Source organism: Cariama cristata, unplaced genomic scaffold (assembly GCF_000690535.1).
Source record: "Cariama cristata isolate BGI_N322 unplaced genomic scaffold, ASM69053v1 scaffold12991, whole genome shotgun sequence".
Classification (NCBI taxonomy): domain Eukaryota; kingdom Metazoa; phylum Chordata; class Aves; order Cariamiformes; family Cariamidae; genus Cariama; species Cariama cristata.
In genome coordinates this window covers 34,015-59,496 of record NW_009601080.1, presented here as the reverse complement: position 1 = coordinate 59,496, position 25,482 = coordinate 34,015, and the positions used below count along the sequence as shown (strand labels likewise).

Sequence of the window (25,482 nt, the reverse complement as noted above, 5' to 3'; positions counted from 1 at the left end):
AGCAGGAGCCTGCTCCAGAATAAATGACAAATACGTCCCAGTGATCTAAGAGAAGCAAGAGCAGGTTCTTTACTGTGACAGTTATACCTCAGGTTTAGGTTTAGAGGGTATTTACTAATAAAAGTGCAGGGCCCCAGTATTCCTTAGTCTGTTTTGGACAATATTGACATTGCTATTCATAATAATGTGATGTACTGTTACAATACTAAAAGTCCTCAAAAAATTGCGCTGAAACATATACTGTCCATGTTTTACCCATTTTAGAAATAAGAAACTGAAGAACAGAGAGTTCAGGTCATTTTTCCACAGCTTCAAAGTAAATTAGTCGCAGAGAACCAGAATGATGTCAGCAATCCTGACTCTGTGAATTATCACAAACATGGAAGTTATTAAAATGAGTGAGTGATCTGGTATCACAGCTATAAATGGATATATAAAATAACAATACTTGGCCCCATACTTTGCCTGATAAAATTCACATATGTACAGAGAAGGACTGTACTATCTCAAAGTTGAGATGAAAAAAGAAAAATAATTAGAAATGACATCGATAATATTTGGTGTAAATAAATATATGGGAATATAAGCCTTAAATACCAATTTACAACTCTAAGTCAAGATATGGCTTTATTGAAATTAATGAGAGTTTTTCCACTGACTCACTGGAAAAAAAAACATCCTACTTTACATTTTCTACAGAGCTTCCAATATTCAGCTACAGCGATTCAGATCTCATGTTCCTCAATGTTTCTTTTTTTCCCATTTGAAGTGTGCTATTGCAAAGAAATTCCTATGAGGACAGTGAAAAGTATATAATCACTCAAAAGAACTGTTAAAATAATTATAGGTGGTATCTTGCACTGCAGTAATTTTTAATAAACTGAAGATCAGCCAACTATCTCAGTAAAATACTTTTCTGGTGGGTGCACCAAAGATACGATCTTTATGCGTAAATTCTAGTCTTCAGAAATAAAAGTGGTATTTCGGGTTTCACCCTCAAAAATGCACATGAATTTGGTTTTAAATACCAATGTAAATAAGTGTGTGCTGTATGTGAGTCAGCCTGAATGATTTTTGCAGCATCTGGTCCTAAGTCATTACTTTAACTAAGGCTATTAATACTCCTGATATTTAACCACCAAGGCATCTCCACTTTTAAGGAAGTTATTCAAAGGCATATCTGTATCTACTTACTGAAGTGGTACATGAACACAGCAAAACTCACTGCATTCATACTATGCAAAGCCTTTTTAAAAAAATATTTATTTTAAATACTTTCATCCTACTTCTTGGTAATTTAATACCTCCTCTCCTGTTAAAGACTCTCCTTTTTGCATGGTGTGAGGATAGCCCTTAAACGAAAAATGCCATTATAGTCTATGACTACAGAAATCAGCATGCAGCATACCTGGAATAAGCTGAGAGCTGTGGCTGGCTGCCGATCTCACAGTCAGCTCCTGTTCTGTTATTCCTATCTTTCAGGCAAGAGGGTTTCTGCCTACCCTGACCACATCCCTAGCGTAGCTGAGCACCTCAAAGGCAGGACTGAATTAAGCATGATAACGTCCCCAGGTGTTCAGGCAGTGCTGTTATCTCCATCTCCCAGACCCCACAGAGAGCACCTGGTCCCCCGGCAGACAGCCGGCAGTGCCCGAGGGAACCTCACCCCTGGGGAGAGCGCGGCAGTGGCAGGGACCCCGTGACAAGGTTGGACTTGCAGGATTAAAGTCTTTGCAATTTATAAAAAGCCACCCACCAAATCAGTGGAAGGATCAGGACTAGTCTCTGGGTTTCCCAAGTCCCAATCAAAAATCTTACCTCCGAGCACACCCCATCTTCACACATGCCCCAAGTCTAAACAGTCTTCTCACATTAATAACCCTGTCCCACCTGCATGTAACACCTTTTAATACCAGGAGGTATTTTTCACTTTCTTCTTGGTTAAGGTTTGAGCTGAAAAAATCCCCTTTAGACCTTTCAAGCAGGAGGCAAGCTCTATATGTAGGTTGCTGTCAAATTGCCACAGTGGGTGCATGCAAAGTGAATATTGTTACCTTTGCAGATACCAAATTCATCACCAAAGTCATCCTCCTCAGTGTAAAACTGGCACTTCAGCCCAGGACCACACTTGACACCATCCATACCCGAGACCGTACGATAGCAAGTCTCCCCCAGAGCAGCTGCACACACTCTGCAACAGCCACAGTCATCCAGCACCGTTCGCTTACAGCGCAAGGTACTTTTGCATGCGTTACTGTCACAGGGCTCGGGACAATCTACTGCGTATTTCGCACTCCAAGCAGTTCCAGCGTGCACGGGCATCAGGAGGAGTGTGAGAAACAGGAAGCCCTTCATGTCTTGCAGGGGTAAATGCTCCGTCCCAAAGAGCAGGCTTTAATGCTCAGCCTGCTGGTGCCTTGTGCCGAGGGAAGCAGCGGTACAGAATCCAAAGTGGTAGCTGCACACATCAGCCTACAAGTTTATGAGCTTTATACAGTGTGTTGCCCACATGCTGCACCGTCGTCAGCTTCCTCAATCCGGCAGCGCTGCTCCTGCCAGCCTCCCTTGTTTCAGTTTATGAAATCCAGGATGAAGGTTGGATTAGCACTCTGCTGCCATCCAGGAATTGAAAAGCCTGAGCTGATGTAATCTGTTATGTTTAGTTGGTTGTTTTGCATGAGGACTAAAAACTCTCTCACATCCGTCTCAAATGCTCAAGGACGTCTGCCAAAAGAAAAAAAAAAAACCACACACAACCAAAAAAAAAAAAAAAGAAAAAAGAAAAAACGCCCAACCCAGAGAAGGTTGCATACCTTCCTGCAGGACAGGGATTGCTCTGACACTGGGCACACTGCTGACAGGACAGCTCTGCCTCGCTAACACATCTCACGCAGCCAGAAGAAAATCACACTGAATCATCTCACTGCTGAAAGAATAATCTTTAGAAGAATAAATCTTTGCGATCTCTTTTGAGGGGACGTGGACAGTTACTTTAAAGATCAAAGTGAAATCATGCCATTTAACAGCTGAGCTCAGATGTTTCGTAGTGTTTTTCCTGTGTTCATCAAAATGGCACTTCTTAATCTGTACTTAGGTGGTGATGAATTAAATATTTCACTCAAAGATTACTGCTAGAACTAAACACAGGTTTAGAAATGAACATTTGGTGGGATCTTCCGCAGGAAATTCATGAGAATGATCAATGAGCTGCACTGACCTCACAACCAAAGAGGGAAATCCCCATCCATCACCAGTACCATCTGCACAGCCTTAACGTGGATCCTGGGGGTCTGGTTCTCCTCCCCTTTACACCACTTCTATCCTGATCAAACTCTATGGGATGCCCTGATGTTGCTCTTCAATGAAATTAGTGTAAATAAACAGAAAATAAGTTTCAATTTCCCCCATCCTCGCTCTTAGACTTTATTCACACTGCCAGAGCCTTGACAAGAAACAGCAAACAACCTAAGAGTTCAATGAAACAGAGGAGCCACCAGAGAGATGGAAATTTCTGGTCTACAGAAAGATCTACAGGAAAGGAAAAAAGGAATAAAGCTAGCCATAAATAAATCTCTGAATACCAAAGGTTGCTGCCACTGAAGTTAGTGGGAACAAATCAATCTAAACTTCTATGTGACCGGCTTGCTATTTGGGAATCCTGTGTCTTGAGTGGGCTGAGGACACTGCCAGTAGGCTGCCAAATAAAACGAAGGACTATGCTGGAAATGCAGGAGAGCAGGAAAGCCTTTTCTTCATGAGTATAAGTTTGAATTGATAGATCCAAAACAAAATGCTTAACTCTTCTTTCTTGTGAAGAAGATGAGAAAACCAGCATATTGTATGTTACATTTGGGTAGGTTCTTCCTATACTTATGATATATGTGAGTATAAGAACCAAGATAGCATAGCAAAGCATAGTGTAACATAGCATAGCATAGCATAGCATTGCAGAGAGAAAAAGAGAAAAGAGAAGAGAACCTTAACACATGTCAAAGGGAGACTACGCTCAAGCAAATATTTGCAGACACCCATCTTAAACAGTACATAATTACTCAAAATACAGTTCTAATCACAGTTGCCAGCTGGCAGATGTTTACATACACTAGATCATGCCTGTTTTCACATGTAACCTTGGACCAATCAGTGAATTTAAAGTGTGAAAGTTAAAGCATTAGGTCAAAGTCTTGTATAAACTGACAAAGTGATATTGGTAGCCATGAGATGACAGCAATTAGCAGCAGCAGACAACTTCATCTTCAAAAATCCAGTGCAGGTATCCTCTGGGAAGTGAAAGGAATAATTCAAACATGGAAGTGAAGATTGCAGCTGAAAAATTAGGAGGAACAAAAGTGCAAGGTTATAACGAGCAGATAAATTAGAAACGGATGTGCTACTCCTGACCCCATCACAATTACAACATGGTAAAAGCCTGTTTTAAAAAAAAAGAAAGAACCCAACAACCCAAAATCCCCCCCATAGTTCACATGTCAGCAGAGTAATGTAAACCCCTACCCATTTCTGCTGACATTAGCATCAAATAAAATTGACATTGGTTTATATTAATAGGTCAGGGTGTAACCTGTGGGGCTGAGGTGCCTATGTAAATCCCACTGGGCAATCCCTCAGTGGAAGAGAGATGCTAAGTTTGATCAGAGGGCCAGGGAGTACAGCTAAGGGCAATAGCTGCTACAGTCCTCTGGCCAAATCTGCTCGCAAGGTTGAAATAGCCCAGAGAAGCAGGTTGCATACTTAGTGCATGAGCCTTCACAGGTCTGCAGTGGTAATGAGTAGGAGGGCTCTCCCTTAAGTCCCTTCCTTAAGTCTCCCTTAAGTTATCACACCTGCTCTTAAATTCATACCTGCTTGCTCACTGAGGGGAGATTACAGAGGAGTTTGCAGACTCATCCATATGTGCACTTAGGTGTTTATGCCTGGTAGTAAACACCAGCTGGTAAAATCCTGTTCTGTAAATATATTTAGGAAATGCTCCTTGTATAAAACAGCAAACAAGATCTGAAAGGGCTGCATTTCATGCTTGGGTTTCTCACAGGGAAAATGTCCTAGGGAGATGACAAATAAAAAAAATTACACACAGATGTGGCAATGAAACGAAATCGTAAAAGAAAGCAGCACACTCCCCTAGCAACTAACCAATATTATTTGGAATAAGATGGAAACTGTATTCAGTGCTTGGAGCTAGAAGCCAAAGTAAATTATTACAATGGATCAAAAAATACATGTAGTGGAAGTAAACAATATGAACAGATAGAGGTCTGGCTTATACATCAGTATCATGGAGGAAATAATGATACTACGATCTTCTACACTGTCCACTGATTCAGTAGTGAAATGAATCCAATGTCACTCCCTCTGGTTTTAATGTTTCTTTGTTGAGTTACCTGTTGAATCCATTAAGCTTTTCTTTCCAATGAACAGCTTGATCCTGTAAAACCCTGAACTAAGCTCTCCCTTGAAAACTGGTACAATGGGAATTAATGGAGCTTCCCAGCTATCAACAGCAGAAAATTTGGCACCATTATTTCACTTGTGGTATAAATATACTTTAAATGTGGAAGATTTTCTGGATCCGATCAGATCAGTGCTGGGTTTTTTTTCCAGATTTACAGTATAAATTGTCTTGATGCCAGTTTACATCATAATTACATCACCATATATAATGTTTGGCATTCCTTATAGAAGCAGAAAAGGTTTCAACTCTTAGTTTCAAGCTTTACAGGGAACTGAGCAATCACTGGTTTAGTATCAGTGAGCTGTGAACTATGTTTCCAGCTGAATACTTCAGAGCATAATTTTTCTAGTTCTTTTGCAAATAATCCATTTCTTAAGCAAAAGCAGCTTGTGTGGGGGTCTTGAGGTTGTATTTATGCCCTCTGAAAAGTTTGACTCCACCTGTTAAAGATCTCATGAAATGACATAACTCACGATACTTGATTAATCTGTGCTGATATAGGGGAGCAATCTATTCATTAGGCCAATACTCTAAGGTTTTGCTCATTTTGCTCTTTAGACAGAGAGATTAACATTCACTTCAATTCTTCTGAACTTAAGCTTTCTGGCCACTGTTGTTATCCAGTCTTTTGAACATGTAAAGTCAGGATAAGCAGGAAGAATTAATATCTCTTTAAACATAGGAAAAAGTTTAATGCGTGACCCTTGTTGCTCATTTCCAAAAGGCAGTCCCTAAACTAAAAATATGTTACCGTACATTCCTGAACGATCCAACCTTTTCCCAGGCTTCCTTTACAAAAAGCCGTAAGCACAATGCTATACGAGAAGCAAAGATTCAAAGGGAAACACCGAAAGGAAGCTGAGCTGCAAAGTCCAAAATGAAAAGCCAGAAATAGGAAGTAACAGATAAGAATCAGGAAAGTGAGATAGCGGCAAGGACTCCCCTTTGTATGATTTCTTTTCTTGTATCTTTTCAATGAATTGCTAATTACTCTTTGTTTCGACTGTAACATGGCAACTCAAATTCACTCTGGTAAAAATAGATGCTTTGGGACATTTCCTACTTGCTGAAGGCAAGAGGTGTTTACATCCTTTCTCTAGGCAGACCAGGTGCTATGCAGAGAACTGGGTACGCTGGCTACCTATGCACAGACTATACTTAAGGAGCTACTGTAGAAATGATGGATATGTTCCAGTTACCTGCAGAGAACCTAGAGCTCTAGAGCCATAGATTGTTCAGAGCATGTTAAAAATATACTTGCCTGTAACTCCACATACAAATATGTGGCACGTCCAGTCTGGGACCTAGAAGCCAAACCGACTGCACGTAACTTCTGCTCTGAGCTTCCTGCCTCAGACCTATGGCCATACAAATGGAGCTGGGCACCTTTCAGGTCTGTCCTACTGAGTCCATGTGGCATAGTCCATTTCCTCGGCAGGTTACAGTCATGGCCTGGCTCTGATTGAAGGATCTCTGCACTGTGTCATCCTTCCACAGTGTGGCTATTGCCAGTGATTTTACAGCCACTGCAACGATCTGCGTAGCATAAATCACTGGCTTCCCCTCAATTAATTCATTAATCGAGTCAAATAATTCTGCTGTGCTTGGAGAACCTGTTCGAGAGACAAAAAAAAAAAAACACAGAGTGGTGGAAAAGCTCTAGTACATGGCAACAGGGGTCAATTTTCTCCAAAGCAGGCAAGTTTGGGTTTGTCACACACAATATATAGGTAGTTGATGTAAGTGGGGAAAAATGATAAAAAAATACCTTGTGATTCTGTTATGCTGAAGTCTTTTTTTAACTGCTTTTACGTCATGTACATTTCCAGAGGAAGAAAGGTGTTTCACTGACCAGATCGCTAAGATCTATGTTAGAGAGTTTCTTAAAAGTATGAGAAAGTCACATACCTTCTCTTTACTTCAGAAAATTTACTTCTCTGAATACAATGCTAAACTTGACTGATCACCCACAGCCCAAACCAATGCTTTGCCTTCACATCCCCCCACCTGATCAATAGTTTGGTCAGCAGCTGTTTCTTTTGTGAGCCCTCTTGGTCCTAGGAATTTAAATCACTCTGATTAAGCCATATGTCCATCTAGGAAAAAAAAGCCTCTCTCCATTATTTTTCACAATTACTGATTTTCAACTGTTTGAAAAACAAACAAACAAACAAACAAAAATTTTGGGATGATCTTCAAATGTTTGGTTTCTTTATCAATAAAAGAAAACAAGATGTGAATGATGGCTCTTCACATGTTCTACTTAGGTGCTCAGGTGCATATAGTATGCAGTTTCAATGCCAGGATAATGTGAAAGATATTTTGACTCTCACTATTTGACAAAATTAACAGATGTAAGAATACACACTCATTTCTCTATTGCCATGCAGCCCATGCTTTCTCTGCAGAACTAGAATAAAACATATTAGACTGGAACACACATTTTCATCAGTTTTGTCAGGACATAAACAATAACATAATAGTCAATAAAATAACAAATATTGTGACTTTTATCCTTTCCCTATTAAATGGTAATTGTACTCTGACTCCATCAGTCCCTGACAACTAAGCCAAATTCCCATTTGAGAAATGTTTGTTCTTGGTACCTGTGCAGAATCTCAAAATGCACCATTTGGTTTTCAAATCCTAGGTATAAATTTTAGAAAGATATTTTAGGATTGGTGGGGAGTATCTTTTTACTTGCAACTCAAGCTGATTTTGATCTCTGCTCTTTCAGAGAAAAAAAAAAAAGTGGCATCTCTATGGACACTTATGGGAATAGAACCATATCTCAAGTATTAATGTGATTTCTACTTTTCTGTGCTAAAATGTGTTTTTGAAAACCTTGTTGCAATGAAGCAGGGTGATTGTCTTACAACATTTCTGCAAAAGTTTTAGCTATGCTTTATATATAGTTTAGACTTGACTAAGTAGCTATTTCCTGCAATGAATGACAAAGCTATTAAAAGCTTAGCTCTTGTTATAGTCCATGGGTTGCTAACAAGAAAATCTGTGGTCATATGTGTGAAACGTTGAGTTGTTTGAGTTCATGTTAGGTGTCTTCATGAGCTAATATTTCCATGTATCCTTTGCAATATCACCATTTCCACTGGCAGAGAAAAAACAATTTGAACTAATTCATTTTAAAAAGCAAAATGATCAAATTTATATCAAACATCATTTTTCTTTAAGAAGAAATCTTTCTTCCTTTTCACAAGCACCCATCTTTGAAGCATAAACACTTTCCAGAATAATTAGATTATCCCAGAAAGGCCATAAGAGGACTTCAGCATCTCCTAGGTAATAAAACTTCAGGGAAGAGCCAGCCAAAAGCTGAAAGGAATAAGCACACCGATGGGAACTATTAAAGAATTTTCCTCAGTGTTACATACACTTTCTTTCCTTAGGACAAGTGGCTGTTTTATCCTGGCTTCTCTCTGCCACACAATATCTCCAGCTCACCCTTAGTCCTTATTATGCTGTTTTTCTTCACTGCTGATATTTTCATCTCTTTATTTAAATGTCCTCTCTGTCTCTGATTTATATGCAGCTTTATTCTTCGCAAGTCTGCTTATGCCATGCACAAAATGCACCCTAAAAATAAGACTGGAACAAGACTGTATCCCTTCAGCCCATCTTTATTGCTTTCTGTTGTTCACAGTCCTCGCACTCTGTCCATCTTGTCTATTCAGACCGAAGTCTGTTTGAGACTTTGGGCTAACTGGTGCAGAGCCTCCTTCAAGGAGACTTGACAGCTGGTGTTCAGGCATTTCCATGCTATATGCAATTGGTATCTACTTCAGTGAACAGCTTTGGACACAAATTGAGTTAATATCTTGGCATTCACAAAAAGATAAACCAGTCAAGTTCTCCCAGAACAATGCATTTGGAGGGAACTAGCACAGGTCCATTTGTTTCCCCAAGACATCAATCAGATTTCCATGCATGGACTTGCTTCCCACATGCTTTGTCCTTTGCCTCATCAATCATATAGCTGTATTTTCAAATATTTGAATGTTGTTGTTTTTTTTTTTTTTTCCCAGGGGTACACATATTGTAGGTGAATGCTGACCCCAATGACATAAATGCTTTGCCACTCATTTCAGTGGGGCCTGGATTTCACACAATACTTTCAACATGTTAGGATCTTCTCTGCTGTAAAGAACCAAAGCCTGTTGAAAGCTTTTTGTGTGTGTTTTTTTACTCAAAGTAGGGAAAGGAATGTTTGCAAACAAGTTTTAATTAGAAAGCAATGAGGGTTAACAGCTGCATATTGGCTGCGATAAGTTTGTGTTTCATTAAGCAACAAAACTGACAGAAAGCTTAGAATTATAAGCCATAAAGCTAAAAACTGCCTAATCACTTCCGAATCTATTTTAGCTTGTATCTCATCATTTTCAACTTTCTTGATATATTACTAAAAGAAAAGAGGTCTTATAACTAGGTGGTGTTACAAATGCAGAACAGAACCTTGTGTTCTTACTCAGAAATTTCATCACTTATACACATATATATCCATTCAGTATATTTGAGAGAATGAAATAAAACATGGTGAGTTGTATTGCTTTTTTATTTTATTCATAGATCAGCCTTAATTATTTGATCAAAGACTGGACATTAATTTTCAGTCATTTAATCAAATGCCCTGAAGCTTAATCCTTTAAGACAAATGCCTGAAAAAAAATTGAGTAAATTATTCAAAGCTTCCCAAATTATGAATCTGACAGGCTGAATATGTGATTTCTCCATACTGGCATATTCTTCTTTTCTTTTGCTTTATCTTTGGGATTGTCATAGAGTGACTCTGGGTTATTTTTGATGTTTCCTGTCGCTGATAGAATAAACTATTTAAGCAAGCAGAATTTCTGAAATAGTTCACAATCAGATATACTTTCTTAGATGGCTTAATTAAAATCAGATAGTTACTGCTCAGCCCTCAATCCTATGTTCTAATTGCACCCCATGCTGTATTAGGGATCATTTTCACTCTGCCAGGGGTTGGCCTATAATGTTATGGACTACGAATGCTGGCCGGGTGCTTGGTGAGTATCTCACCCTGCCTGTCAAGAATCTGCAAAGGGGACCAAGAGGAAGGCCAGCTACCGATGGTTGTTGACAGTAGGAAACAGCCCCCAAAGCTGTGATACACAAGATATTCCCTCGTGTGGATTCCATGAGGCTAGCTGGGCTGGAATTAGGCAATTCTATCTTCAGTTCTGGCTTTAGTGGTTTTTCCTGTTTTATAAAATGAAAAATGTTTTTTTCATTTTATAAAGCATTGGTAGTAAACAAATAAGTCTGTTTTCTACAACCAACATACAGGGAAAGGATTTTTTTGTCTATTGCCTAAGATAAGTGCCTGAAACAGGACTTAACAAATCACTGGCTGTACCCATTGCAACCCACACAGAATCACCAGCAGTGTTTGGCTAGGCAGATGAATATTGCTGAGGATGGCTAAGCTGGAAACAAGCACCATAAGAGGGGAAAAACCCAACCCAACACAGCTGGTGGAATAACAAAACCTTCTGAAAACCACTGTCCCAAATGTGAATAACAAAACTGGTAACCATCTACTAGGACCCTGACTTCGGTAACTGAGTGCAGGACAAACAAGTGAAGGAAAAGAGGCCTGGACGAGGAACACCTTAAATATCCCATTAGAACTGAGTCTACTTCTTATGTTATCTTATCACCAGCTGTGTTCTTACCTCATGCAGCTGCTCTCAATATTTCTGCATAATGAGGCCGAGACCACTCGATAAGATCAACACCATTGTTCATAAAACAAAATACACAAACTGACTTTGTTCAAAAATTCAAGGCTGTCATGTGCAGTCCCTGTCAAATCTCACTGTCATGCTGCCTGGCTGATTGCTGCTGCAGCAGAGTCTCATTTCACAACTCCACAAACTAATTCACAGGGCAGCAAGTTAATTCAAACCACCTGTTTCCACTCCAGGAGGAGCACATACATTGCTCCCCTCTGGCTACAGAGGTAATAACTTCTGAAGTTGCTGTACCTTGGATCATGAGCACCATACCCCCCTGTATCGCACTTTTCAGCATGCTCGTGTTCTCACGAACTCATGTCTTAGTGTAGAGGCATCTCCAAGAAAACTTGCAGTTAGAACCCATCCCTTTGAAATATTGCAGGAAGAAAGTTAACTATGCAGCAGTATCAGCAAGTTTATCTTCTATCTCTCTGTGTGTGAGATCTTTAGTGCTGCAAGTATAGTTGCTGCCTCCACATTATTATTTTCATTATGATGTGGGTTGTACATAGTAGGATTTCATTGACGAGATCTGGCCCGACCACCTTGGAAGATGGGGCCTCTCATGATCCCCAGTGAAAGGAAGCAGTGCAAGTTTCTCCACAGTGCTCCATCAGCATGCCCAAAGTCTCAGTTCAGAGAATAATTGTGTGCTCAATGTGACCATTTGTTACTTGAACTCTGCTAAGACAGGTGCTAGGACAGGACTGTGGTTTTTGGCATGGGATGTGCATGCCCCACATTTTAGTCACCGAAAGTCACATCACTGTCAGTGTGGTCCATTGCCATTTAAAAATGTCAGGGGCTTTGCAAAGACACTAGTCCAGAGCTCCCCCTTCTTTTCATGCATCTGCTTTTATCTGATACCTGAAAAGATGTGTCATGCGGCTTTGGTTGTAACAGCTTCAGATAGGGATGTTTGAAGAAACCCAGACACTACATACTGATAGGTAACATCCTCTGCATGGTTTCAAGATAACCTAAACCAACAACCATGCACCATTAATTCATTTAAATGGTAATGGTTAATTAAATACTCTTGACTAGGATTTTTTTATGACAGCAGTGATTAAGAGTGATTAAAATAACATTTTTTTTCATTTACTGATGTTGTCACTGTTTTAATTATTGCTTATCTCAATTTTCTATGTGGCTGCAGAGAGGTTTGATATTTTATCAAAATAAAGGTTTTGTGAGAGTGTGTTAATAGGGCAAAGTTTCTTGCTTTTTACAAACAAATGTACACAAGAATGAACCCTGAGAAACTCCATTGTTTATACATTGGATCTAATCTGTGCCTTTGCATGTATCATAGAATCATAGAATCATTATGCTTGGAAGAGACCTCAAAGATCATCAAGTCCAACCGTGTACCCAGCGCCACCATGCCCGCTAAACTCACTAAACCATGTATCAAAGTGCCACATCTAAACATTTTTTTAACACCTCCAGGGATGATGTCTCCACCACCTCCCTGGGGAGCCCATTCCAATGTTTAACGACTCTAACAGTGAAGAAGTTCTTTCTAATGTCCAGCCTGAACCTCCCCTGGTGCAACTTGAGACCTTTTCCTCTCGTCCTATCGCTAATTACCGGGGAGAAGAGACCAACCCCCGCCTCGCTACAACCTCCTTTCAGGTAGTTGTAGAGGGTGATAAGGTCTCCCCTCAGCCTCCTCTTCTCCAGACTAAACCCCAGTTGTCATCCTTCTGTTACCGACATTGTAGAAAGTTACTTGTTAAGGAGAAACTAATTGAACAAATAACAAATTGTTTGAAGAACAGAGAAACTTATTGATCACTGACATTGTAAGAGAAATTAACTGATCGCTGACATTATAGGTAGGTACTTATTAAAGAGAAATTAATTGGACAAATTGTTTAGAGGACAAAGAGTGTATCCACAAGACCTATAAAAAAATCACTGATATGTTGAAAAGTACCCAACAATCTTCAAACTCCTCTTACCACATCTACAAGACTGAACTGCACAAATTCAAGACAAGGAGGTCATCCAGTGGACACCAGAGGACGACCACCGGGCATCCTAAAAGACCCCAGAAGACCCTTCCCCTGATTAACTGTGCATGCCCGAAGGGGAGACACCATATGTAAATGATTTCAGGGAAAAGTAATGAATATACGTCCTGATTCCAGGAATTACAATGAATATTTAATCAATTGTATCTATATAATTTTTCCACTGCAACAGTTGGGTATGCACGTTAGGCGAAGCAATCCCCCGTGCATCCAGTGCTGCAATAAAGAGAATGCCTGCTTCTTAATACTGCATTGGTGTTAAGAGGTTTATTCCCGATTTTGGTGACACTTCCACCACGTGCTTTCACAGGTGCTAATAAAATGCATAATTGCAGGACATTTTGCAGCCCCACTGCAAAACTCCTGACGTGCTCCCTGGCCCAGACTGCCCCTCACCCAGAGGGGCGGATGGGCAGGCACTCTTTCAAGACACAGAGATTTCAACGCTAGCAAAGACTTCCCTCCTGTTGCATTTGGAGGAAATAAGGACTCTGCTAGCCTCAGAGTGGACAGAAATTGAGTCAAGGTTACTGCTTGGCTCACTGCTTCTGCACCTCCCTGGAGACAGGCCAAGGCCAGGCTGGAATGTTGTTGGCCTGTGAGTAGGCCCAGCTCAGCAGGACCCATGGCAGGGCAGGGCCAGGCTGAGGGAAGCTGGAGACCGGCCCTGCTGCAATGTTGTTGGGGCTGGGGCTGATGACCCTGGGGCTGACATGGGTGCTGGGCGATGGGCAGATGGATGGGGAGCCCCAGGGGCTGGGCCAGGGCAGCCAGGCCTGGTGGTGCCCTGGGAGCCTGGCAGTAACACCCTTCCAACTGCTACATCACCCATAAAAGAGAAAAAGATGCTGTAAATGAAGTAAAGTCATTACAGGAGATCACACACACGAAGTCCAATATCTGAACTGGAATTAACCTGCTGGGTTATGGTTTCCAGACTTCATCACTCATTATTTCCCATCAATGACTAAGATTCAGTCACCATTCACATGAACAGAGTGAATGAAATCTTTGCCTTTGAGAGGTTAAACACTGATCAGTTGTTATTGGGCTGCAGGGTGTGAAAATGGGATGGGAAGAAGGATATCCTTGCTGTTATTTACCTTACAAAGGCAAAAAGGACTAATTTGTGTTTGCAACATGCTCTGACACCCCCAGCTGAAAAGTGCTAAAAGTGGTATATTATTATTTCCACTTTTCTATCGCCTCCCCTTTTTTTTCCCCCCAATTTTTCCCATTTTCTGTCCGTATTCCAGTCCTGAGCCAATTGTCACGGGCATCTTTTAAGATCTTCCTTCCCATGACCTTTAGTGAGAATTGGATCAAGCCCCCATTCGCCTCATTGGTGGTTTTATTACACCATGGCCACTTACCAACCCAGCTTTGTGGTGTCCGTTTGCTGCTTTATCTGCATAACCTTTATGAGACAGGTCTTGCTCTGCTCAGCGTAGTGGTATGGCTGTTGGTCAATAAACAAGGCCAGTATGTTGACATGTTGGAGTTATTTATTTATGCGTCTGCAGCGTCACAAAGTTTACAGTATTCGGTACATATTAATCCAATAACCAAAGAAGCAAAGAAACCCTGCAGATGGCCCCTTCCAAACTGTTGGCAAAAAAAGACCTAGAGAATATTTGAAAGATAGTGGGAATACACCAAGCTAACCACAGGCTTCTTCAGAAACGCAGCAGGTCCTTCTGTTAGTAGAAGTCTGTTGAAATCCATAGCAAAATTTCTGTTTGTTTTGACAGATGTTAGATAGGCACTGTGTTACAGAAGTATAATTACTCCCATTACAATCAGTGTTTATACTTTTTTCAACAGACCATTCACTGAAAGGGTGAGATCATGAACCAAGCTATGAAAAGACATGATTTTATTGATTTGATCACCCAAAAAAAAGTAAAATAAAAATTAGGGAAAGTAATCTAGAAAAAAAAAGAGAATTTTTTTTTTCTCTTTCAAAATGGAAGAATAATTGGAAAAAATTTTATCTGTTTAATACCTTAACTCTTTGACAATTAATTTAGTTAAATAAGTATTTAGTAATGGAGAATTGAAGTATTTGGCTTTAAATAATGTCACAGCAAAATATTTGAACATTTAAAGCTTTTGTTCTTTTTTTTTTTCATTCAGCAGACGTCTCATTCACTAGCAGTCTGAAACTGAATTTTTCTGTAAGTACACATTCAAAAACGTTGCCTCATCTCAGGCACAATGAATAAGGTGAGCAGTACTTTCTCGTCACACTAAGAAGCAGGGTGAAGTCGCAATACAAATTGTGTTATCTAAGAGGCAGTTTCCTTCTAAAGATGAGCAAACATGTTAGCTGTAGGAAGGAGAATATTTTGAGCTGTTCTCGTAAAGCTGTGGTGGTGTTAGTAAAGCTGTAAAGCTGGGAGGTACTTTTTAAACATGGCACACTAAAGCAGAAGCATCTAGTTCTAATGCACAGCACAGTATTTATTAAAACTGTCTTGCCTGTCTTATGGACGTCTATGAAGGGAAATTATTTTTTTTATCCAGTCAATATATTTTTCAGTCAGTCGTGTATAAACTCCAGGCGTGTCTCTTTCTCCACATCCTTTTCCAAAAGAAACAATCCCACTGTATCGACCATCACAGATTAACGGGCCACCTGAATCTCCCTAGAACACAAAATAGAAGTTAGCTATTAGTGTGTGTTTGTTGCTTTCAGAGGAGCATGCGGTGCCACCTGCAGTGCATAGGCATGCCTGGAAATGCTTCTAACCTGTTCCAACCTATGAAATGGATGTTGGCTTATGTGACTTCATGGGACTTGGGTAAGGTATAAGGAGAGGTTGCTTTTCAAGCCTGAAGGAGCCTTTGATGTAAATGTTGTAGACCAGCACAGTGCTATCATAATTCTATTTCAAAAGGGTTTTTTTTAATATTACTATATTGTTGGTATAAATTGACTCTCAGTTCTTTAGCAATTGGCCCTTCTGGACTCCACACAGAAGACACCAAAAGCAAGATTCAAACAGCACTTTTGAGTGTACAGTTAATTCTGTACTATTCAGATGTTGAATCTGGAAAGGATCAGATGATTCAGATCCTGAAAGTTCTTCATTTTTGACGATAACTAGATGCGGTGCCTAAGGAGAGCACCTCAGGTAAGGAAATGCACCTGAATTTAACTGAGATAATCCCAGACTCAAATTCCCATACTCTTGTTCTTGTGTACATTGACTTAAACTACTCAAAGTTTTAACGCTTCTTTTTCACAGCAATAACATCTCTTACAAATGTGGTTAAAATCACTGCGAATCTGATCAGCCTCATTACGTGTCTAGCACTGCTTTGTTTTCAGTGAAAAGGGAGCCATTGCTAAAAGCACATCCCTTCCTCTTTGTAACTTTGCTTCTTACCCGGCAAGCATCTCTCAAATATTTTTTTGCCCCTGCAGCACACAACATGTTGCTGGTTATTTTTGGGTGATTTCCATATTTGATCCCACAGCTTTTTCTGCTGACAATTTCAAGAGTTGTTTCCTGAAGATATTTTGATGGCTTTCCTGAAGATGTGATCCCCCAGCCGGCTACTTTGCATGTTGTGCCAGGCTTGATATCTTCACAAGAGTGAGGCAGAGGCAAAAGTTGCACATATTTATTCAGCTTTGCAATACCATTCAGCTGGGGAAAAAAAAAAAAAAAAAAAAAAAAAGAAGAAGAAGAAGAAGAAAAAAACCGCTTTCTTTTGCAGAAAGGAAGGAAGGTACAATCTAGTTTCAATTGGCATTTAGTCTCACTTTACCAATACTTTCCTTATAAATTACTTTTAAATATTTAGGAACTGATCCTGATCTTAATTGTCCCTTTGCAAATCCAAAAGAATTTCCCTGGTGTCTGTATAGCAATTCCCTATATATGGCAGCAGTAGCGAGTTCAAGCCCAGCTTCCTGTTGATTACAGTAGGAAATCAAAAACCTGCACAGGAGTTAGCTGTTGGATCTATGTCCTATTCAAGAACCTAACTTGCCACTGAACTTCTGTGTTGAAATCAGACTCTGGTGCTAGACTGACTGTCAAGCTTTATATGCCAGCATTCATCAATGGACAGTCAGTGAACTGTGCGAAATCAGTCCTCGCAAAATTACCAACGGATAATCTGCCAGTTCCTGTAGAATCTACCCTGATAGGCGCCCCAATTCAGAGGGAGATACTGGGTCACATAGCCTGCTGCGGTCCCGGATAGCTCAAAGGATCTCACTTTGGATCGCTATTTATAGGGTCTCGAGATGATTGACTTTTGTCAGTATTTTCCATTCTGGCCAGAACTGCTGCTGTCATTCCCGTATACCATTCAGGCCGAAGATGACCCAGGTGTGGCCAGGGAGGGCCTGACACCTCAGCCCCAGGCTAGGCAAGATAAGAGCAAAATGGAGACTTATCCTGAGATCTCAGAGTGATGGCCCAGGTGTGGACAAGGAGAACCTGATGCCTCAGCCCAAGATAACAGCACAATGGGAGCATGCAAGGCTTATCCTGAAATCTCAGAGTGGCCCGGGGAGGGCGGGAAGGAGGGGGCTGTACCACCACACTGACACACAGAAAAGTCTCAAAGCAAGGTGCAATGTACTCAGTAACAAAGATGAGAAAAAAAAATATATATATAACCAATTAGACATGACAGCAGTGACAGAATCGGGGAAAAATGAGGTCTTGAACTCTTCAGACTGCCAAGTTTTTGCTCTGAGAGATTCAAAATGGCTTAAATGATCCAAACTGTCTGTGTTTTGTTAGCCTTTACCTGACAGATTCATCCTTCAGCAGAGACCAATTTAAGCCTGTAAATGAAAACATAGCCAAACACTAACACATATCCTCAATGTGCTTGGTAAGGGCAGACAGCTACTGAACGGACATTTTCGGTTTTACACATGATCACCGCACCATGACTCATTTCACAGGTGGCTCTACATGTTGCTGAATGGTTGTCAGTTAAATGATTCTGGCTTTATACCTTTTAGAAAAGGCACTCCAACAAATCACAAGTTTATCAAAAAAATCTTTATGGTTTATTATCACCAGCACTGGTGGTAGTTTCCAAAGATGGAAAGTTTATCACAAGTCACTTAGTACTCCATTACAGCAGAACTGCAGAGATGGGAGGTAAGCCCTGGTACTCACGCTATCTATCCCTGCTCCTGTGTCAAACTCAGACAAAGGATTTTACGGTATCCATGTCATTCTAGAACAGAGTTGTAAGTTTCAACTCTAGAAATACTACTTCCTAGTGATGCATTTTGGTATTGTGTTCACAAACAACCTGGTGCTCCTGAGGAGTTGCTGGTGGCCACAGGAGAAGCCAGTGAAATGAACATGTCTACCTTTGCAATGAAGCAGATGGAGAATGCTCACTAACATCTGGGGGAAGGAGCTTCTCACACTTGGGCAGTGATAAGTTGCTGGAGGCACAGCTGTCTCTAAATGCTCCAGCTAGTTCCAGAAAGGGACACTGTTAGTTTTCTCCCTGTGTCATTGTCATATCAAACTGGTGATACCATCTAAATATTAGAAATCAGATTCAAGTAATCACTTCCTTTTCCATATAATTCCACCAATTATTTCAGAAGTGTGGTTATATTCATAATACACTTTACCTAGTCAATTATTTTAAATATGCATATTGATCTTTTACATAAAACTATTTCTTCATTATCACAGGTGTAACATTACAGTATAGCCTGAATAAAGATCCATCCAAGATTTCTTAGCCGTTGTACTGAGGTCAGGATGTTTCTAAAGGTATAGGCAAGATGATGCACACATCTTATCTTTCTCAGGGACTCTGGATCAGCACTGAAACTGCTGGTACCAGGAAGGCAGTCCTCCAGAACAATTTGACCATCTACAGGTTTCCCACATAGAGACTGCCCTCTCCCTATTCAAAACACCCAGGTCTACCTCCATGTCAATCTCAGTGCTGGATTAACAGAGTTCTCAGTGCAGGGACACGTGAGAAATAAGCCAGGCTGAGCAGCAGCTGGTATGCAGAAAATTCTTACAGCCCTGCCCCACTTTGGTATCCAGGATGATGATGATGGTGAGGACATCTTTCCATGCTCCATCCTGCAGTATACTGAGCATTCTTCACTACACGACCACTCTGTGCTCCTAGAGTTGAACTCATCTGTGTCCTGTATTATCCATACTTTTACTTTATGTGGTTACCTCAAATAATTAACTGTAAATTTCATCCCCATTTTTACTTAGTCCAGCACAAGGTATCCCTTTGGGATAAAGGGATACCCAGACTCCATTGCACACATCACTTCAGCACTGCCTTTGAAAAACTACTAAAGAATGTGTTTTGGGGTTTTGGAGGGGTTCATGCAGTGAGTGGGTTAAAGGGAGTTTTAGAGCACAGAATAGGCTTGAAATGTCATCCCTGCTCACAGTGCCAGTGATCCTGTAACCTTATCTAGATTAGTACAACCAAAAGCAGGGTGTTCTGTGATATTGTTAAGCTATCTAAACAATGTACTCTTCTATATCAAAGAATAACCAAAACGATCATCAGCAAAATTCCTTTTATAATAATACAGCAGTAACACAATACCTTGAGGAGCATTATATCATTTTCCTTGGAAGACCAGCTAAACTGAGGATGAGGAAAGTAGTGCATAACCTTAAATATCTGCTGTTCTTTTTCAGCTATGGATGCTTCATGGGCTCCAAGAACAACTCTAACTTCTGGTTTGTTTAATCTGTAATTTAAAGAAAGTACAAGGTGAGAAGGTCACTACTGCAACTGAGCAACACCTCTCAAGATAACTAAAAGACACGTAGCATAATATTCACAATTTCATTTTACAACAACATGATTAAAACTAAGGGAAGGATATTGTTCATTTCAATGTTTTGACAGGCGCTTGTATTTTCCTCTACAAAGTGACATTTCTTTACTGTAAATCTAGTTTGGTGAAATAATGGTGCGATAGCTTATCTTCAGGGATTTCCAGAGTTTGGAATTAATTTAATGAAAAAGCCTACTGGCTTTTTAAGAGAATTCCTTGCACAAGGACTGCTAGTACTGATGCCTTTCATCAATCTTTTAATGGTCTCCTTTGGACTTATGGCCTGATTCTGCAAAGAACTGAAATATGCCTGACTAATAGCATGTAGGTTGTCTTGCTGATATCAGTGGGATATTAGAACATACACCAGTACTCAGTATTCATTCTGAGCATTATGCACACAAGTAAGTGCTCTGTTAAAGTGGACACCTTTCATATTAGTAAGAGTTTTGTCCTTAACTTCACTAAATAGAGGATTCAGCCCATTAAGGAAGAAGAATGTGTGCTGCCTAACTCCAGACACTCCTATAGTGAATATTAAAAAGGAAGACTGCCAAAATGCAAAGAGAGTTACATGTCCAGTTCCTGCTAATAAATAGCAAGAGCTAAGCAACTCATAAATCTCCCTCTCCCCCAAGCTCTCTGTGTACCATCAGAAATGTACATATTGGTTTGTCTTTCTTCATTTTGCTCTGCTAAACTTAATGCAGCCCAGTAAGATGACATTGCCAGAAGACATACTGCTGGTTTCCTGTGCTTCATCTTCAGAACACAATCTCACTACACACAGGACAACTTATTTAAGCCAGAACAAAGACTTTATCAATCTACACCAAAAAAAAAGTTATTTTCTTCATTCCAGCTGCATGTCTCACTGAAAGATACAATTCATTTATTTGTATGTGAATGTTTGCTTGTGAAAATAGCTGCAAAGGTAGTACGGGATCCTAAAAATTTCTCTTTTTATCTACAAAGCACACTTGCACAGTGAGAATTATATATGACTCACAAAACTCCATCCCTGGGACTCTTTCATGTATCATCCCCAACAGAGGTCCAACTGCTGGACTTGCAGAAAGCCCAGGCAGTTGGCCACTGTGCATACGGAGAAGCTGGGGGAAAAAACAAAACAAAACAAAACAAAACAGAACAAAACAAAAAAAAACACACAAAACCCCCATATACTGCCATCTCATCCAGATCTCTGACAGGTTGTTCACAGGCCACACAGAAATTCGTGTTGCTGGATTCATGGTATTTTGTCCAAGACAAAAATTATTTCAGCAGTGATTATCATGTAATATTCATTAATTAGGAAGGCTTACATGTAGTGCAATTGCACCTGCTAAGAATAGTCTAGACATAGGATAGGGGTCAGTGGGTTTTGCATGGGCATCATCATACAGCTCAGGAGGAGACCAGACAGATGCTGTTTCAGTTTGGCCCAGTGGCAAAGACTTAAAGTCAGCCCAAACCAGTGAGGAGAGCACACTCTCTACAGGACCAGAGACAACCAGTGCCCTTTCCATTGAATAGCTCCCAAATCTGAATTTTTATAACCGTAACTGACTGGATATATCTGACCGATTGACTGAAGAGTAAGAGAACCTAGCTCCCATCAAAAAATCCCTTCATTCCAAAGAGGAAGGCTTGGCTTTTCTTTTGTAAATGTCTAAAACAGCACATGCTAGGTGTGAATATTTCTACTCTTACAAAAAATGCAACCAAACCTGATTCAGCTGAAGAAATGTGAAAGTCGAATTCACTTAGAAAGAAGGAGCTGTGTCTTGTATTTCAGACTAACGGATGGAAGAAGTCTGGCCAAGCTACCCACACTGTGTTTGAGGAGGTCAGGTTTGCACAGCTTTATTGTAACTGTTTTGCTTTTAGTTACTCAAAATACAGGAAAAAATTGCAGAAATAAAATACAATTTAGAGAACATTTTAGCAAAACCAGGGCATTTTACTTCCTAACATGAACAGTAGATGTCCTCCTTACCCTAAGCCAGCTGTTCAACAGCTGTGCCAGCCTTGAGGTATCCCACCTGGGGAAGGGGTGTTTGTGCTCACATTTGATTTGTCAAAAGGACAAGGCTCCTTGTCATAGTCATGACTGACATTTCGTTTTTGTAAGCCCGGGTCACGTAAAGTGGGAGGAATAGTGTTTCCATCTAATTCAACTTCATGTCTCAGGGTGTTTTGAGGCTTAGTCCCAGGCACACAAGTAAGATTTGTTTAAAGCATTTTGGAGTATATCCCCTTCTCTAAGACATTGCTGTTCCAGATGCATTAATAATGAATTGGGTCTTTTATCAGCACAGTCTGTATCCTATAACATTGGCAGGATCTGACTAATGAAGGTAACTGTACACAATGCAGATCAGTAGTTTACAAAACAGCTTAAAACAGAATGGCAAGTTCTTTGATCAGTCCAGTGAGAGAACTGCAGCTTTTAACAATTCTTAAAAAATCAAGATCCACCTTTCTTTACTTAGAAACTTGCACACCATGCCCCAACTCAATGAAGACTTAAAATTGCCTCAGTGTAAGATACTTACTGACAATGCGCAGCTGTCAAAACCCACTGCTTTTCCACAAGAGCTCCTCCACAATCAGTTACATTCTTCCTCTGGATAGCAGCCATGTAAGGCCAGGAATGAGGATACACAACGTGTCCTCCAATAATCTTTGTGCAGCCATCTGAAATGCAACAGAAGTGCAATTATGTTACGTGTTATACAGTAGAATTGGGAATTTTGACATTTTTATTCATAGGTGAGTACTTACGTCTCGGGAGTAAGATAACAGCGATTAGAGAGAGCAGGAGAGCTAACAGGTGGCTTGCCATAGCTGCTGCTATTTACTGACAAAAGCCTTGTAAATTATGATACAGCCTTTTCTATTTAAATGTCCCCTACAGGAAATGGTGCTTGAAAGGTTTTATAAATAGCTCCCTCTCTTGAAGTTTCCATTTACATCATTAATATTGTATTATTTAACTGCACTTTGGTTTCTTTAGGTTCTTTCTTCAGGTTTCTTCAAACCTGAATGTTTCTTGAATCCTCAATATATGTCAATATTAATTGGTCCAAGTCTTACAGGAACTTCAGCAGCCCTTCACACCACAGCTATTACATTAGAAAACAAGCACGTAAGAAAATTCCTGAGCATTACATGGGATGAATGTATAATAAACCCTAAATGTCTCAGAGAATTCAACACTCTTTTGACTTTATAGTGAAAAAAAAAAATTGAAATATGTCAGAAGAATGAAACTGGCCATCTTCAATCTAGTGAACAAATGGGAGAAGAAATACAAGGGCCACCTGAAAAAGCTTCACAGAACAACAGCGTGAGGGAAAACTCAGGGCAAGTAGAGTACAAAAGTCATTCCCAAATTGGACCAAGATACAGCAGCAGCCAGCAAATCCTCTGCAGAATTATACTGCCCAGGTAACATTTTCAGTTGAAAGCCTGAAAAAGACTCATACATTATGAGAGGCACTGAGAATTGGCAGGCATCTGTTGTCTGATAAGCGTAGGAATGCCTGACACAAAAGACAAGCTACACACATGGAAAGCAGAGCAATTTGTATTTTCTTAGCAACAGTTTTTGCGGGTGCAGGATTCAGATGCAGAAAACTCTAGAACGTGCAAGTGTCAAATGCAAACAAAATATCTGATCAGTGGCCACAAGAAAAAGATAAAAAGACACAGTGGTGGGATAGACATTTCTGTATTGCAAACCTCTGTGTCTACACCCATGTTTTGCATGCCTTGCTGCTAAACCACTACAAAAAACCACCATGTCCTTGCATGAAGAACTTAAAAAACCTGCTATCATCTTAAGTACCTTTAGAAAGAATCAGAAATGTAACTTGCCCAATATAACTACCTCTCATTTTTACTCATGAGTTATAGAACGGCAGCTGTCTAGATTGTTGAATGAGATTATAGCATTCAAATGCTTATTTCTATGGCAAGGAATCTTACTAGTTACAACCCAGTTTGAAAACATGTGCATGATGCAACAGACTGTAACACATTTCATATTTCAGAAGACTCTTCCAAAGCTCTTTCAAAAGAAAACACATGACTTTTAGAATTCATCAGCTTATAAAAGAGCCAGCTCTAGTTACCCCAAAATGACTCTCCATCCTCCAACTAATCCTGGGATTATTCACCCACTGGAGGTTATCTCTGCAGAGAGTCCTAAAGGCATAATTATGTTTGAGTCCTTTATGGCTTTGCCCTCCAACTAAGTTGCTGGCTTAGAAAGCAGCATAAGAGACAAAATGGGTGACAGATCCACATTCTGACCAGACAGGAGAAGCCTTGGGTTTCCAGAGCATAATATCTAATACTGGATTCTTTCAGTACTTGCCAAGTACATTCAACGTCATAGAAATAACGCTGATCTGCTACAAGGTTTTGAGGACTCCCTGAGTTAACTACATCTACTTGTATTTCTGTGCTACTACATTTTTCTGTGATATCACAAAGTAAATAGATAAAAATAGGGAAGCTGAACAAACAGCTGAGGCAGAAAAGACAACAGGTAAATATCATGAGACACTGGTACCAGAGAAGAAAGTAAAATAGGTATCCCCAGCATATGTCCTGTCCCTTCCTCAGCGAGTCCCTGGGAGCGTGTCCCCCAACCACTGAGGGATGGGTCCAGACAAACACACTGGAGTGGGGTTGGGGATGGGACAGCCCAGGGAGGAGACAGCCCAGCTCTGCCTTGCTGTGCTCCCGGCAGCTGCCCGCTCTGCACCCCTCTCCTGCCCTCCCTGCCCCAGCTCCAGGCACCAGCCCTGCCCCTGAGCTGAGGTGCTGCCTGAACTCGGGCACCCAGCAGCTCTGGAAGGTTTAGAGCTGCACTTTAAATTGGTGTCCTGAATTGGTCTCCTAAAATCACATCTGATGCTCACCTTTAGCACCACAGAAAGCAGCATGAAGGAAAAAAGAGCATAGTCACTGTAGAAGCAAAATGATCAAAGCAACCAAGTATGACATCAGGGACAGAAGGGCTCAACACAGTACTGAACAGAGCTAAAAGTCATCTGCTTAATGCCCATGGGAAATTTCCTCAAAGGCAAAACCTAGAAATAGGAGCTGGGTAGACTCGTTGTTCTTTTACTCAGGCAGTGGTTTCTGCTGAGAGAGTGGCTGTGCCTCCTGGACACTGCAGGGGGGAAGGATGGAGCATTTTGCTTACATATGTTCATCCTCTTGAAGACCAATTGCTCATGTAGCAGAGGAGCTAGTAAGAGAATTTGACAATGAACTCAAATAGAGAAGGAAGTTTTGCTTTGAGGTTTCCCTTTGCACGCAAAAGGCCAATAAAATCTAAACTTGACTATAAATTAACTT

The 25,482-nt window shown here is 40.4% G+C and overlaps 2 protein-coding genes across 3 annotated transcripts in view; both read right to left on the bottom strand.

The window, feature by feature from the left end:
* Positions 1-2,355, bottom strand: part of ESM1 (endothelial cell-specific molecule 1) — a 6,670-nt gene extending 4,315 nt beyond the window's left edge. For both annotated transcript variants that reach the window (XM_009710310.1, XM_009710311.1), the window contains exon 1: positions 2,055-2,355. In XM_009710310.1, the coding sequence (XP_009708612.1) occupies positions 2,055-2,355 (301 nt within the window). The remainder of the gene's footprint in view (positions 1-2,054) is intronic.
* Positions 2,356-15,769: 13,414 nt separating this feature from the next.
* On the bottom strand, positions 15,770-22,954 carry LOC104169403 (granzyme A-like). Its single transcript, XM_009710313.1, has 5 exons — positions 22,894-22,954; positions 22,665-22,806; positions 19,869-20,016; positions 16,676-16,939; positions 15,770-15,931 (listed from the first exon to the last, which is right to left on the bottom strand). Exons 1-5 carry the CDS (start codon positions 22,952-22,954, stop codon positions 15,770-15,772), a joined length of 777 nt encoding a protein of 258 aa, XP_009708615.1.
* Positions 22,955-25,482: the final 2,528 nt, after the last annotated feature.